This window comes from Haemaphysalis longicornis, unplaced genomic scaffold (assembly GCF_048455015.1).
Source record: "Haemaphysalis longicornis isolate Haplotype H1 unplaced genomic scaffold, Haemaphysalis longicornis Haplotype H1 scaffold_2, whole genome shotgun sequence".
Taxonomy (NCBI): domain Eukaryota; kingdom Metazoa; phylum Arthropoda; class Arachnida; order Ixodida; family Ixodidae; genus Haemaphysalis; species Haemaphysalis longicornis.
This window is the reverse complement of record NW_027526295.1, coordinates 228,801,768-228,818,125: the sequence shown is the minus strand read 5'-3', so window position 1 is coordinate 228,818,125 and position 16,358 is coordinate 228,801,768. Positions and strand designations below refer to the sequence as shown.

General features: G+C 52.4%; 2 protein-coding genes across 2 annotated transcripts in view; one reads left to right on the top strand and one right to left on the bottom strand.

Moving 5' to 3' along the window:
• The window catches only part of LOC144167667 (neuropeptide receptor 15-like), a 68,915-nt gene that overhangs the window by 39,886 nt on the left and 12,671 nt on the right, over positions 1-16,358 (bottom strand). The window lies entirely within an intron of this gene.
• On the top strand, positions 6,102-10,528 carry LOC144170948 (uncharacterized). Its single transcript, XM_077700943.1, has 3 exons — positions 6,102-8,867; positions 9,636-9,910; positions 10,430-10,528. Exons 1-3 carry the CDS (start codon positions 6,224-6,226, stop codon positions 10,526-10,528), a joined length of 3,018 nt encoding a protein of 1,005 aa, XP_077557069.1. The 5' UTR covers positions 6,102-6,223.

The window sequence follows — 16,358 nt, the reverse complement described above, 5'->3', positions numbered from 1 at the left end:
CGGCCGCCTCAGACCGCACATGGTAGTTGTGCGTCTTTCGGGCTTTATAAAATAATTACCGACTTATCAATCGGATAAACGATGAAAAGTGTGTTAATTTGAGCCCGTCTACGCAGTGCAAGCAAGAACGGGAGCTTGACAAATTAACTTCAGTGTCTGTTTAACAGGTCGCTTTTTGGCCAATCGCCCGCGTGGGCATGTGCCGCGAACAGACGTTATCAGCCAACCCACCGGCCAACCCTGGAACAAGACCCATCTTCTGCGCACCGAAGTGGTACCTCCGACGCTTGGAGCAGGGAAACAAGCTCTAGGCCACGCTGGAGCTTGTCAGCGCTCTAGCTGCCTCGTTGCGCACGCAAGCCGGCGCGCACGCACGCACGCACACACACACACACACACACACACACACACACACACACACACACACACACACACACACACACACACACACACACACACACACACACACACACACACACACACACACACACACACAAACACGCACAAACACACACACGCACGCACACACATACACGCACACGGACGCGCACGCACGCCCACACGCAGACACACATGCATGCACACACACACACGAACGCACGCACACACGCACGCAAACACACACACGGACACACATGCATGCACGCGCACGTACGCGCACATACTTTCGCAACACTTGTGGTTCCCTAGAATGCCCGCGACAGGACCAGGGTCCTTCAGATTGAAAAGCTTTTTACTTCGCTCATCGTTTAACTTCCATTACCCAACTTCAATTAGCACCCCACAATTCCTCGAATACTCCCTCACTCGCTCTCTCTGTCTCGCCCGATCAGCCGTTTCTATCATCCAGATAAAAATTGATTTCTCACATTGAAGTGGGTTTTCTTTTGTTGGGCTGATAAGCTGATTTTGTTTACTTAGATACCGATTTAAAAATATGCTGGTGATTACGGTACTCATTAATGCGATATTTTGGCTCAGCTGCTCATTGTTGAGCACCCACGGGGGGTTCTGGCGTCGGCGGCGCTGAGCTGTCGTTACCGAGGGAACGATGGCCAGACCGAAGAGTGAAAGAAAGCAAAGGAGGTGGCTGTCACGAAATTGGGAGCGGAGGGCGGCTCGCGTGCCGGCGTGAGGCGCTTGTTGGAAAGTGGGCGGTGGGGTGCTGAAGAGGGGACAGTATGCTGTGCCTGCACCGGGCGCTCGACTGCACGACGCTTGGCGAAAACATGAGGGGGGCGAGCGCGTGACAATGATGCGGGTTCGCTTAAGAGACAGTTCGCGGTCTCTTCCTGAGACGCACTTCAAGCCGCCAACGCTGAGGCTCACCATATATCTGCCAGTTGCTGTCGACAAAACACAGGAGTGAGTGCTGCCTCAGCGCACTGCAGCCACCAGGAGTGAGTGCTGAACTGCGAGTGAGGCAGCCGGTCGTCTCGTCTTTTGTTTTTTCTAATTTTGACGATTCTTCTCACTTTTATTGTGCACCGCTGTCCTTCGTTTCTTATCCGATTTCCGTATCCCCATCCCCATGTGTAGGGTAGCCAAACCGGACAGTGCCCTGGTTGAAGGTCCCTTGACGACAAAATACATGTGCCCTATTCGAAATATTTTGTGTTTTATAGTTCCCCCAGCGCTTGTCCGGATGGAAAAAGTTTTATTCACTGAGAAATTAATCAAATTAGCTTAAAAGTTTTATTTTCCCGCTCAATCGTACGCTTTCGTGATCTGCAATGACATCAGAGGAACCGACCGCTCTGCAGCCGTTTGAGAAGCATTGTTTCCCGTTAGTGAACCTAGATGGCGCCACCATACCGCGGCAAGCCGTTTTGCTGCCTTTGGTTTGTTTTTGACCATATTTAGACCTGGCTCTTTTTTGTTCAGGGAGAAAATAATCGTTTCCTGAAACATAGTGCTCGCTCGACAAATATGGTCACGTAATGCACTGTTGCTTTCGTCAATCGGCCAGTGTCGTCTGAGACAACCCCAAAGCCCTGCAGTCCTGTGGAGCTAAAGGAACCATAGTGCGCGCAGTGCCAACAGCAGTCCGCATCGGTACTTCTATGTTTACGTGTGCTTTCGTAACTTCCACTGTTTTGTACCACCATTCTTACTGCTTTAAAAGAATGTGCCCTAAATGTAAACGCAAACAGCTCGCCTGGCAAGCTTATAAGCCCTGCCTAATTTGCGTTTGCTTTTGGCGGCCTCCGCCAATTGCACAGCTGGCTGGTATGCCATCATAGGTTATGTCTCGGGAAATGAGGTAGTGGGTCTGTAAGCCCGCTGCGGAATTCTCGTGTTGTTTACCGGCGAGACGCGAAGTTGGAAGCCGCGAGCGTATGCCTCGCGTTCCTTCCTTTTGTGCGGCGAGAGGAGGGGGTGCTTTTCCCGAGAACCTTCGTTGCGCTGGTATGCGGTCAGCTCTTCCCGCATGCTTCCCGCGGGTCGGGCGGCGGCCGTCCTTGGCCTCGGGAGGGGATTAGCCCCGACTTCCTCATTGTGCCGGCGAGCGCCCGTGAACAAAGGCGAGGCGGCGAGACGTTAAGACGTTGCTGTAAGGCGTTAGTCTAGACCGTTCTAAGCCGTCCGGCTTTCGCTTTGGAGCAGTTACCGCCCGTTCAACCTAGTGGGGTGACTACTCCTCACGGTATGCGACTTTGTGTAGCCGAGGCCTTGCCTTGGCTTAGCGGTGGCAATAACGTTCGCGGAAAGCTGACTAGGAGTTGCATGAGAGAGATTATCGGGTCATGTGACCGCGGAGGTGGCATGTTTACGATTGGTTAGTTCTTTTTTTGTGTGTGTGTGTTTTATTTGTTTGTAGTGGACCAATCGGGGCTTTGAGAGCTGATGTCACCATGGTGTCAGCCCGGATATCCGCCTGACATCATGTGCACTCTCGCACCAGCAGGGGCGCTGCCCAAATCCTATAAATGTTAGGAACCCCATTACCGGCGGTCGGATTTTACTTCTTGCAGGCGCTTCGCGCCATCGGCTATGCCGAGCGTTCTTCTAAGATCCACCACTTGGGTCCATTCTCGTTTGTAGGTACCCTGTACCTTCGGCTATGCCGAGAGTTGTAACGAGTTACCCCATTTTATGTAAATATTTTAAAGGGGCCCTGAAAGGCATTTTGAGCACACTAAATGAACTAGCGCAATCGCTAGATTGGGTCGCCAACGTCACCTGTGCCAAGTATTACTCTTTTACGCGTTGCGGAAAGCTCACACTTTTGTTGCAAAGTTTGTCGCTTTTTTCTCACCCTTTCCTTCGTGTTTTTGGACGCCGCCATCTTCACATGTCTACATCATCGATTCCCAGATGTTCGTCATGAGCTAGACATCCTGCTATTGGGCGGCTTTTTCACGCACTTCCGGCAAAGAGATGAGTCGTCTGCTCAGCGTCGGCTCGCCGGCTGATCTGCCAGCGGAGTGCCGGAGTGCTTTGACATTTTACGACAAACGAAACAAGTGTAAACAAACGCTTAACCGTTTGTATTGAATGCAACACGGCCATAACACGACGTGGATTTTATCTTACGTGAGTACGTACCATAAAGAAAGTCCCGTGGCACTTCTTTGGTACAATCGCAGAGAACGCCCTGAGCCGAATGCCCGGGTTTGACGCGTACATTTTATTCAACTTCAAAACAATCCAGAGATGCGTTTCGAACGAACGCAACGTCACAACATGCGTTGCAAGTCTGAACCGCGATTGACAGACGATGAGTTGCCTCCTCCTGCCCGTCGTAAATTCGGCACTCACCTCACACCCGGTTTGCGGGGACGAGCAGCAAGTCACAACTCTGGCGCGCAAGCGAGAAGGCTTTTAGCCAGGCACACTGCACATACCCCATGCGAGGTTGAGTGGTACGTCGTTCGAGAAAGATAATCCAGACCATGGGAAGCACTATCCACCCGCAGAAGTACAATGTCGCATTTCATCGCGAAACGAACGCGTCCACAACACACACGAGGCGATGCACACACACACACACACAGCTTCGGTCGTTGCATTGGCTTAGCTGCAAGCTTCGTTCGGACAATCAGCGATGCTACGACGATACAGAGCTGCGTGAGGACGACGTGCTAACCACTTCACGTATTTAAAAACACAGGGGCAAATAACTAGGTTCATCGGAAGCAAAAAATCTTTCCTCCATTATAGTGCCTGAAATATACTGGCTAGTGTGCCGAGGGCGGGCTCCAGGCGGGCGACGGGAGCGATGTACGCGGCCGTCTGCCGTTTGGGGCGCTGCCGTGCGGGAGTGTGCGCGTTCATCCGGCCCGAGCAGATCGGGCGGTTACCTCCGAGCTGCGTAGCAGACGGCAGCGGCAGAACTTTCCGTTCCCGCTTGCGACGAAAGCGAGCGAAAGAGACGGGAATTCTGTCGCGCAACCAAAATTTGTCCCGACCATTCGACAAAAACGATCGTCGCGCGACAAAGCGACGGAATTCCTGCCGCTCTCACGCGCTTTCGTCGCAAGTGCGAACGGGCCTTTATGCGCAATCTCCGCCCCACATAAAACAAGCTCTTGCTTGTCGCCTGAGCATACGGTTGATATCTGACTACGTTACACTGTGCTTGCCAGTGTATTTAAACGATGTCACTAGGTTTGAAACGTACGCGCTCGGCGTGCAGCTTTGTAAACGCAAGCGGTTTCACATACGCACGCTATTTTGCTGCTAATAGAGTTTTAGTACAGCGTTTGTGGCCTTTGCATACGCTAAACGCTAAATTTTTGCGTCCCGCTACGTGACACCGCGATGGGAGTTTTAGTAGAGCGTCTCATCAGTTTTGCGTAGCGACACACTAATGCATACAGCGCCATCTGTCAAATGTTTTCCGAAATGTCTCGCCGGCCGATCTGCTAGCGGAGTGCCGGAGTGTTTGGACATTTTACGACTATCCAAACAAGTGCAAACAAACGCTTTCCCGTCAGTGTTGAATGCAACACATGGGTGCAGCTTGTCAGAACACGGGTTCTCGCTGATCGAGTGCAGCGTTGGTTTGCTCTTCGCCTTCACGTTCATCGCCGCTGATAAAGCGATCCGATCCGGCGCGTTTTGTGCACGGGTTCTGTGTCGGTTGAAAATGTCTTTTTTCACATGCCGCCGGTAGTAGGAATTACAACTACCGCAAAATAACACCCGGCACCAGCGGGGCCACATCTGAACCGCGCTTTTTGGATAAATAGTGCGCGGTGCACCAAAGGGAACGAGCGCACGATTCTCCCCACGCGGCTGCGAGTTCGCCGCCGATACCAACTGCAGCTACGCACACCGCGAGAGGGCAAGGCCATTCGTTCGCTTTTCCAGCCTGTGTCCATGGTGTCTACAGAGATGAAAAAGCCGAAAGAGCTGGCCCGTAGCAGACGGCAGTCTGTGGGAGCGCAATAGCGGAAGTACGTCACCGCTGCGGAGCGGAGCATCATGGGAGGGGAGGCCAACAGCGAAGAAACAGTTGAAAGGAGGAGGAAATACGGCGCGACGATAATTCGCGGTTTTTGATTTACGATTTCTCAGCTAATACTCATCGCTTTAACAAAATTCTTGGAGGAGGAGATTGCTACTACATTGCTTTATTTGGTTACATGTACATCCATGCATCGGCGGAAGGCATTTCAGGACCCCTTTAAATTTCTATTGTAAATAGTACTGCCTATAAACTCCAAGTTATATCGTACCCAAGCCTGCGTATAATGGCTACCGGGATCCAGCAACCACCGAACCCATCGACTCCTCGACGGCCGCCTCCGGCGGCTTAACAGATCGTCGGCCGCACTGGCGAACATCTCGCTGCTGGTCCTCATCGGCTGACGGCGGTACCAGCGGAGCCACCTTTGGGGGAGGAGTGCGAAGGAAAACTTTACTGGCGCAGTCGGACAGGCTGGTATCCGGAAGCAACGGTACGACACCTGCATCGCCTCTGGCGATTCGCCTCGGGCGAAACAACTTGGCAGAACCTCACCGCGGCGAGATCTCGGATCGTCGCCCCTGGCTGCGGAGCAGCCGAACGTCGACGGAGCCACAACCACCCTGGGTGGAGTCACCGATCGACAGCATCACCAGGAAGCCTGGCGTAACTCCGGAAACCTCGAGCGACCACAGGCCGCTAGCCACACTTGACGCAGCTAAAGTGGGTGAGTCTCCTCATTTCTTTCCCCGCTGCCACTGTTGTGTCAGAGCTGTGTGTGGGCCAGAGATAGCGGGTTAAAGGGCTAACATGTCTGGCGACGAGGATAACGAGAGTGTGAGTGGCGGTAGCGACGTACAAAGTGAGGTGCTCTCAGAGCGCCAGATGGAGTACAACTTGAAAATGGCAAGGGAGCGCCGAAAAACGCTAAAACTGGAACTCGCTCTGGCGAATAGGGCCTCTCGATCGCGTGAGCCAAGCCCAGCTGGCAGTGCGTCTCCGCGCGGTAGGAACAATGGGTTGCAGTACCATGCGAAAATGCTGGCAGGCGCATTCCCAAAATTCCCCACGGACGCGGAAGTACCGATATGGTTTGAATCGGTTGAAAGCACACTCTTGGCATACGAAGTCCCTAAGGAGTTCTGGGGGCAGATAGTGTTTCCCATTATCGCCGAGAGGGTCGAGTACCTTTCAACGAGACTAACTCCCGCTCAGCACCGCGACTACGAATCGGTCAAGGAGGTGGTATTTGAGGAGCTGAGGCTTTCGCCCTTAGAGTACCAAAAGCGGTTCCTCGGGGCCCGCAAGCGTAAGTCGGAGACGTGGAAAAGCTTCACCACCCGCCTTCGCAGCTACCTAAATTTCTACGTGGAAGCGAGAGGTGTGTCAACCTTCGAAAAGCTGTTGGACCTGCTCGTGGCCGATCAGCTGAAGACGGGGCTGACCGAGGAGGCTTTGAAATACGTGAGGCTGCGTGAGGGGGCCAGCTGGTTTGACGCATCAGAGTCCGCGAAGCTGCTGCAGACCTTTGAGGGTGCCGCAGGAAACAAAGACACTAGCGCTGAGGCTAACGTCACCAACGGGGAAAAACCGGCGACTAAGCCGAGCGGTGACAACCCGAAGGGGGCACGGAAACTTCCGCAGGGGCCCAAGACAAGGTTTAACCAACAGAGCAAGGGGAAACCTAACGCATGCTTCGAATGCGGCGCGGAGGGTCACCTGCGCCCGAACTGCCCACGTGTCCGGGAGCGACAGACAGCCGCGACAAACGCGCCAGCGCGCACAGAAAGGCTAATCGCGCGGGTCGCCACCGAGGGACCTACAGGTGTGGGGGATCGCTTAACGAGCGTAACCATGCACTGTGGGAACCAAGAGATAAGCGCTATAGTGGATACCGGGGCAGAAATCACTGTCGTGCGGGAGAGCATCGTGCCCGACGCGCTAACGGAGTCTCACGGCACCGTGAAGCTTGCGTCCGCGTTTGGGGAACAAGTCGAGGCTAAGCTAGTAGTCCTCCCGCTTGCACTAAGGGCGGGCCAGGCGATTTTCTCCAACGTCGGGGAAGGGACTCCAGTGCTTTGCGCACTCACTGACAAGCTAACATCGCGTACAGACTGTTTGCTATCCGCGGAGGATTGGGGCGTTCTGCAGGAAAACCGAGATCAGGAGCAGGAGGCAACCGGGATGGTCGCGCCACCGACGAAGCGCGACGAGCTGGTAGCCGCGCTTGAGCTGAACGAAGCAGACGCTCCCCAAGAAACCCTGGAACAGGGTGAGGAAAACGCGAACGAAGCGGTGACCGGTGAGGTTGACGGCGACGCGGGTGATAGCGTTCACGAGCGAGAGCCTGCCGCGAGTGACACCCAAGCGCTTAGAGCAGAGCAAAAGGGCGACGCAACCCTCGAAAAAGCGTGGCGCGATGCAGCCGACGGGAAGGGAGGCATGCTAGTTATCGACGGCTTGCTCTACCACCGAGACAAGGTGCTGGGGGAGCCGATCAAGCAGTTGGTTTTGCCAGTGGCGCGTCACCGCCAAGTACTCAGACTGGCTCACGAATCGCCCTGGGGTGGTCACCTAGGTTGTCGAAAAACGAGCGCTAGAATAAAGTACAGCTTCTATTGGCCAGGCATGGAGAAGGACATCCAGGAGTGTTGCAACAGCTGTCACGGTTGTCAGGTGAGGTCAGACCGGCGACTAACAGACCGCATGCCGATAGCTCCGCTAAGCCGACCAAAATACCCATTCCAAAAAGTGAACATCGACGTGGTGGGGCCGATAGACCCGCCTTCGATACGCGGATACCGATACGCGTTATGCGTCGTGGACTTGTGTACTCGTTGGCCGGAGGTGGTCTGCCTAAGATCATTGACCGCGAAGGCTACCCGCGACGCGCTGCTGACGGTGTTCGCTAGGACGGGAGTCCCGGAAGTAGTTAGCTCGGACTGCGGGGCGAACTTTACCGCGCAGCTCACCACCGAGTTTCTGGCGCGGCTCGGGTGTTCCCCGCGGTTCTCTACACCCGACCACCCTGAGAGCAACGGAGCGGTAGAGCGTTGGAACCGGGTGTTCAAAAATATGCTTTTCCATGTGGTAGGCGAACACGTGGGCGAATGGGATAAGTTCGTCCCATTTTTGCTCCGGGCTTACCGCGAGGTGCCACATGACACGACCGGTGTGCCCACATTTCGGTTGTTGAATGGTAGGGACCCGGTCGGCCCGCTAGCTATTCTCCAGCGCTCGTGGACAGGAGAACAGGAGTTCCCGATCGCCCTAGCTGAGAGTCCCGAGCAATACTTGCTAAAATTGAGGCGAAAACTTCAACAAGCGGCCGAAGCTGCAGATGGGAATAGCGCTAAGCGCCAGCGCGAATACGCTACCCACTACAACCTACGCACTACCCCGAAGTCCTTCGACCCCGGGGACCAGGTGCTAGTGTTCGATGATAAGCGACCCGGCAAGTTATACCCTAAGTGGTTGGGTCCGTATACAGTCAGGGAGAAATACAGGCAGCATTCCTACTATGTAGAGAAGCCGGAGGGAGCACGTATGCTGGTCCACGGTAACCGACTGCGACCCTACACCTGCCGAGTGCAGAACATTGGCGTCATATTTCATGACGACCAGGACTTCGGAGAAGTGGAATACGTGCCCAGGAAAATCGCTGCGGCTGAGGTTGCCCCAGTGCTCCCCGAGGAGAAAACCTTGCACCTACGCCCGGAGGATGGGGTCAGCATAAGCGAATTGTTTCAACACTATGCCCCCCTGTTTTCCAGAAACTTAAGAATCGCTAGGGTGGGAGAGCACAGGATTAAACTCATCGAGGGCGCGGAACTGAAGCGGAACCGTCCGTACCGCATGCCGGAGGCATTGAAGGGAGAGGTGACGAAGCAGGTGAACGAACTGCTAGAGCTAGGCCTTATATACAGGTGCGAAAGTCCTTCCGCCCACCAGTTGGTGTGCGTTTCGAAGAAGGATGGCACGATAAGAATGTGCGTCGATTATCGGAACCTAAACGCGATCACCGAGCCCGATGCTTTTCCTATCGGTTGCCCTCAGGAGTTGGTTTTGAAGGTAGGCAAGGCACATTTCATCACCTTGATCGACCTACGACGCGGGTATTGGCAGGTACCACTGGCGGAGAGTTCTCAATTGGCTACCGCGTTCGTGTCGCACATGGGACAGTTCGCGTGGCGGGTGATGCCTTTTGGTCTGCGAAATGCAGCCGCCAGCTTTCAACGAATCATGAACCAGCTGCTCGCACCTCATGAGGGTTATGCTTGCGCCTACCTCGACGACATTGCCGTTTTCAGCGAGTCGCTGCCCGAGCACCTGCGGCAGTTAGACGCCGTGTTTGCGACGCTCGCCTCGGTGGGCCTCTCGGCGAACTTAGAGAAGTGTCAGATCGCGCAGTCTTCCATCCGCTACCTGGGTCACGTGGTGGGTTCCGGGAAGCATGGCCCCGACCCGGCAAAGCTGGAGGCGATCAAAGGGCTTAAGGTACCCCAGACTAAGAAAGAGCTCAGGAGCGCGCTGGGCCTGTGCGGATATTACAGGGACTATGTACCTAACTTTGCCGCCATCGCGAAGCCTCTGACTCAGTTGACGGCTAAAGGCACTCCCTCTCGCATCCCATGGTCTACTGAAGCCGATCATTCCTTCAAAATGATAAAACGTGCTCTCTGTGAAGCCACCTCCTTGACAACACCCGATATCACCAAACCCTTCTGGCTGTTTACCGACGCATCAGCCATCGCCGCGGGAGCCTGTTTGGCTCAACTGACCGACGACGGCAAGGAGCTGCCGATAGCATTTGCCAGCCACCGCTTCACGCCCACGCAATCGAGGTGGTCCACCATTGAACGCGAGGCATTCGCGGTGATTTGGGGTCTGAGGAAGTTCGATACTTGGGTATTTGGAGCCCAAGTCATAGTCGTGTCCGACCACAACCCACTCAGTTACCTCACCCAGACAGTACCGCAAGGGGCAAAGCTTACGCGTTGGGCCTTGGCATTGCAGCGGTATAACATTGTGGTAAAACACCGGAAAGGCGAGGCACACGCCAACGCGGATACCCTGTCCCGCCTTCCGAACGAGTGCTGGAATGAGGCGCAGTAACGGCTCTGACATACGCACTGGCCGGGGAACGGCGTGGGGAGGCCACCGGTGCCGGTGTGTGTGCGAGTGTGTGCGCGTAGACGAAAACGGAACACTGAAGAAGTGGCCGTATGAACAATCGTCTAGCCAGTGGCAACCAGTGTACCTCTGGTGTTTCTATGTGTTTTTTTTCTGTTCCTTTTGTCTAGCATTGCGGTATCGTTGTTTCAGGGTGTAGCGTGTCTCACGTTATATTGTGTCATTTTTAGTTTCAGTTCTAAGCCCTAAACTGCGTGAAAAACAATAGCTACATGCAGCTGACTTTTATTATTTTTTTTTGTTCTGCTAATACTGAGTTCAAGTTATTGCAGAATCTTGGCATGAGGGTGTAAGCCCGCTGCGGAATTCTCGTGTTGTTTACCGGCGAGACGCGAAGTTGGAAGCCGCGAGCGTATGCCTCGCGTTCCTTCCTTTTGTGCGGCGAGAGGAGGGGGTGCTTTTCCCGAGAACCTTCGTTGCGCTGGTATGCGGTCAGCTCTTCCCGCGGGTCGGGCGGCGGCCGTCCTTGGCCTCGGGAGGGGATTAGCCCCGACTTCCTCATTGTGCCGGCGAGCGCCCGTGAACAAAGGCGAGGCGGCGAGACGTTAAGACGTTGCTGTAAGGCGTTAGTCTAGACCGTTCTAAGCCGTCCGGCTTTCGCTTTGGAGCAGTTACCGCCCGTTCAACCTAGTGGGGTGACTACTCCTCACGGTATGCGACTTTGTGTAGCCGAGGCCTTGCCTTGGCTTAGCGGTGGCAATAACGTTCGCGGAAAGCTGACTAGGAGTTGCATGAGAGAGATTATCGGGTCATGTGACCGCGGAGGTGGCATGTTTACGATTGGTTAGTTCTTTTTTTGTGTGTGTGTTTTATTTGTTTGTAGTGGACCAATCGGGGCTTTGAGAGCTGATGTCACCCTGGTGTCAGCCCGGATATCCGCCTGACATCATGTGCACTCTCGCACCAGCAGGGGCGCTGCCCAAATCCTATAAATGCTAGGAACCCCATTACCGGGGGTCGGATTTTACTTCTTGCAGGCGCTTCGCGCCATCGGCTATGCCGAGCGTTCTTCTAAGATCCACCACTTGGGTCCATTCTCGTTTGTAGGTACCCTGTACCTTCGGCTATGCCGAGAGTTGTAACGAGTTACCCCATTTTATGTAAATATTGTAAATTTCTATTGTAAATAGTACTGCCTATAAACTCCAAGTTATATCGTACCCAAGCCTGCGTCTAATGGCTACCGGAATCCAGCAACCACCGAACCCATCGACTCCTCGACGGCCGCCTCCGGCGGCTTAACAGATCGTCGGCCGCACTGGCGAACATCTCGCTGCTGGTCCTCATCGGCTGACGGCGGTACCAGCGGAGCCACCTTTGGGGGAGGAGTGCGAAGGAAAACTTTACTGGGTCGCATGGCCATTCCCTTTTTCCCTAATTATATAGCTTATTTGAGCGAAGTTTACGTTAAAAGTGCGGTCAGTGTGATTCTAACGAGGCAATCTTTTGAATGAACCAAACTTGTGTTTTGTCTTCATGGCCCCTTTAACTGGTTAAGCTCCCTCCCTTTCTTGTACTGTTCATTCGTTCCTTCCCTCGTCGGTTTTCCAGGCCTCCATATCAGCAGCACCAACTAGCTCCACCTACAGTGGAAAGGGAAAAGCTCCTCGGTGGTGGGACTATAATTAAGGGGGTATTAATATTCGACTTACTAATTTCTTACGCGTTGACGTGTCTGGCTAAACTATTGGTCTTCGCAGTTTACCCATGACCTAAAAGTTTGAAAAGAGATGTTGCTCAGTTGGCCTTGCCCACAACGTACGTGATGGAACACTTGGCGAGTAGGCGGACTACAGTCAATCAATCAATCAATCAATCAATCAATCAATCAATCAATCAATCAATCAATCAATCAATCAATCAATCAATCAATCAATCAATTTTGGATTAATTTGTGTTGTTATGTTTTTCGAAATTGTAAATCTTCAGTGTGTGCGTACGCGGATGTGTGTCGGCGACAGTTTTATTTCTTCATTGAAGGGATCACAAAGACGAGTTAAAATTTTGTTAAATTTCAAATTATTAGTTATCCGCGAACTTACATATCTTCATTACAGCCCCGAGATGTGTTTAAAAAAAAATTGGCTGACAATTACAGTATTCTCAAATGCAAAATTTCTGCGCAGCTACACGCCGCATACATGCTGCGTCTCACGAAGTGATCGCCGCATCAACAAACGCATGAAGGCGCGTGATAGCGCGTCGCTGGCGCGGGGGAGAATGCCTTACTCCGTTCGCAATATTTTCATCCTCCTCTTCCTTGCCCGCTGGATCTTCGGTGGCCCCTTCGTTCACTCGGTTACCTCGTGGCACGTCGCCGTTGGAGAGAATAGAGAGTTTTAGCACTCCATATGCTCCGTGTTTTACGTGCCTACCGTGTTGACCGAGACCCGCCTGGGCGCTTGCGCATTCGTTTCGTTAGGGGGGATTAGTACCGCGGACAGCCTTCACCATGCCCGCGCATTCGTTACGTTGGGGTTAGCCCTCGTCGCCGTCGGGTCCCGGTCAACACGCTAACCACGGAACAGACGGAGCCTACGGAGTGCTAAAACTTTCTAGTGTATCGCGCCGATTCAGCATACCGTCCTCACCCTAACACTTCTCCATACATTTCTCATCCGCTTTTCTGCTCGTCCCATCTAGTTTGTCTTCGGTGTCCCCTTTGTTCGCGCGGTTACAACAAGGGACGGCGGTGCCGCGTAACCAAATGAGTGGGCGATTAGGTGCTGCGCACTAAGAGAAAGGAACCTTGAAATTTCGCTCTAAACTACGTCAGCAATGACGTTATTGGAATAATAAAAACAGAGTTACCAATGTGTTGTCTGCCCGTTACGATTGGAGTGGTACATTGAAATAGAACTAGAGGCACCCCTACAATCGCACAGCCGTGTCTCTTAGCGGGTACTTGTCCGTCGGCTACCTGACCCGCATTTAAATCTCTGAGACGCCTCAAGAGCTGGGCAAGAAAGGGACCCGTGAGTTTTTCCTGCATAGTCTGTTTCCCTTAATGTCTACTTTAGTTTTCCGATGTTTGCGTTAACATTGGCGTCATTGGTATTGGGACAATGCGGCCTTTTAAACGAACCAAACGCGTATATTGCATCAAGGCCCCTTTAACGAGAAACTGCTTCCTCCCGTACGCTCAGAAATGAACAGCAGGGTCGCTCCTTCTCAAGGTAAGAGGTGGATATGCTGCTCCTTTGTATTATCTTCAATATAGCAGCCGTGCGTTCTGTAGTTACAGCACACCGTTAAAATGGCTGCGTCTGAGCTCAGCTAACTCGGGATATGCAAAGGGAAAACTTGGTTTAGCCTGGTCAAGTCATGGTTTCACTTGGTTAACCTTTGATGTAGCTGTAATAATTATACTATTCGTACAAAGCCTGCCTTTGTCTGTGGTTGTTGTCTCGCCATCAGTGTTTTGCGAGCCAAACGGATCACTCTCACTCAGTCTCCGGCGCTAGCTTCGCGCGCTTGGCATTCCGGACCCTCTCCAATGAAGCAGCTTGCTGGGTGATATTCGCGTGGGGGTCGGACGACGCTTGCCGACGACGGCTCTGAGAAGACGGCCCGGCCTCGCTCTCATCCGTAGCCAAGCTCGCACCTACTAGGCGAGCGCGGTGCTCATCTTAGACAGGCGGGCCTTAAGTCTCGTAGTCAGGCGGCGACCCAGCTGCTGAGAGCGGATTGGCCAAGCCGCGGCGAGTCACGTTATCCGTTTTCAAGGCTACGACGCCGCTGCGGTCAAATGGAGGTCAAATTGCTAGCGGCGGCGAAACTCGGCTAGGCTACGTTAGTAAAGGTTCGCTTTAAAAATTACCTGGAGGGAATGGTGCAAAAGCGTTCCTTTATCGCACCATGCCGATCAGCATGTGTAAGAACGGCAACTTCGAAATCAAAAGCTGGTGCATGTTACTGCGGAGTTCGCAATGTGCATAGCAGGAGTCATGTATGTGCAAACTTCCTTTTCTTGTGAAGAGGTTTGCCTCGTACATGGCGGCCGTTATATTAGTGAGGGGCTACCAGAAACGTTTTACCGTTCAGTTTATCGGTGTTGCCTAACGTTTGCGCTTTCAAACGTCGCCCGCATGCACCAACCACTTTGCGATACCTGAAGGCAACAACTTTTACCCCCCTTAGTATCGGCTTTCATGTCCTTCAACCCAATGATGGGTGTTTTTGTACGTTGTTGCAATGTCAATTACGGTATGTCGTGACATGAACAGGAGCGAAAATTCACCACTAAAATATAATACAGGTCTAACAAAGCGATGAACCTTTATCAGGCCGTTATTCTTTGAAGAGAAAGAATGTATTAAAATCTATACCTTTTCATAAAAACCGTCGCCTGAAAGCAATTATCCGGTTATTGCTTGCTTTATTGTAAGCTCCGCAAAGGCCGCATGGTTTAAAAGAGAGGCATGAAGACAGATAACGTCCCTGACTCCATCTACCTCATCGAGGGAAGACACACATGTTTGAACTTATAAATAATGGAATACTAAGCTTCCCGAGGACAAGACATTCGGGGGTGGGAAGGGAAGGCTTGTCGGACGGATAACAGTCAGCTGCGGTGCCGACCGTTCCCCGCTTGTCCCATCGCTGCAACGTGTATCAACGAAAGTTGTTTGTTGTGCAGGTCTGAAGGCAACAGAGCGAGATGATGCAATGCGGCGTTGCGTGCCGGTGCCGGTGCTCGCCAACCCTGAGACAAGCAGCGGCGCGACAGGCTGACGCAAGAAAAGGGTGTGCCGCCTACGCAATCTATTCTCAAGCCATCTCTAAGCGACGAGAGGGAAAACAACGGAACATTTTTAGCGCCTGCACGGGCTGACATATAATATTACCTAAAAATAAAATACGGTTTTTACCTCGTGTACGGCCCCGTGACAAAATGCTGATAGACGTTTATAGATCTGGGATAGTTAGTGCGGATTCATAATGTAGCAGGTCAAAGACGAGAGGACGAAAAGGAGGCAAACTGGAAAATCTGACTTTTAAAATAACATCTATTTATTTATTTATTTATTTATTTATTTATTTATTTATTTATTTATTTATTTATTTATTTATACAGGTACCTACCTCGCACTCACGGGCATTATTTTAAGGGGGAGAACAAGCAAAGGAATACAGTACAGTTTATATAACAATAAAAATGGTTGCGGGTAAAAGACTGTAAGGTTGAAACAACAAAGTCTTGATTTACACTGTCATAACTAAGGCATCACATTGTAAATACAAAGCGATAGCGCAAAAAGAGAAGAGCGTTATCGATTACACAGGGCAATAAAATAAAATATAAAGCCAGACCATATAAATTCCAAGCATATAAATGACACTAGTGCACTGCGTATATATACAGAGACAGACTGAAAGACAGAGAGAGAGAGAGAGAGAGAGAGAGAGAGAGAGAGAGAGAGAGAGAGAGAGAGAGAGAGAGAGAGAGAGAGAGAGAGAGAGAGAGAGAGAGAGAGATACTTTTGAAGTTTTCCTGCCCCGCATGTATTGGTTTGCATGCAGGCAGGCACGGCATGGGGGTGCTGTCAAGCTCTATAACCCTGCCACATCACTTGCAGCAAGCAGCCAGGTGCCAGATTGGCGTGGCGTGCCTCCTAGAGTGCTCGCGTGTTCCCGGACGCGCACACTGACACAAAGCCCCGGCTGTCCAATGTGTGGTCTGTTGCATAACAGCGGAATGCGATAGACCACTAGACCACATTACATTGGCGCCCCACATACGGAGTTTTGC

What these genes read in the sequence shown, in the direction of transcription:
- LOC144170948 (XM_077700943.1), top strand. Translation starts at nt 6,224, where the DNA reads ATGTCTGGCGACGAGGATAACGAGAGTGTGAGTGGCGGTAGCGACGTA. An exon ending in GTTCGATGATAAGCGACCCG is followed by an intron (nt 8,868 to 9,635) that starts GCAAGTTATACC and finishes TGCGAAATGCAG; the next exon opens with CCGCCAGCTTTCAACGAATC. An exon ending in AGGCGATCAAAGGGCTTAAG is followed by an intron (nt 9,911 to 10,429) that starts GTACCCCAGACT and finishes TTGGCATTGCAG; the next exon opens with CGGTATAACATTGTGGTAAA.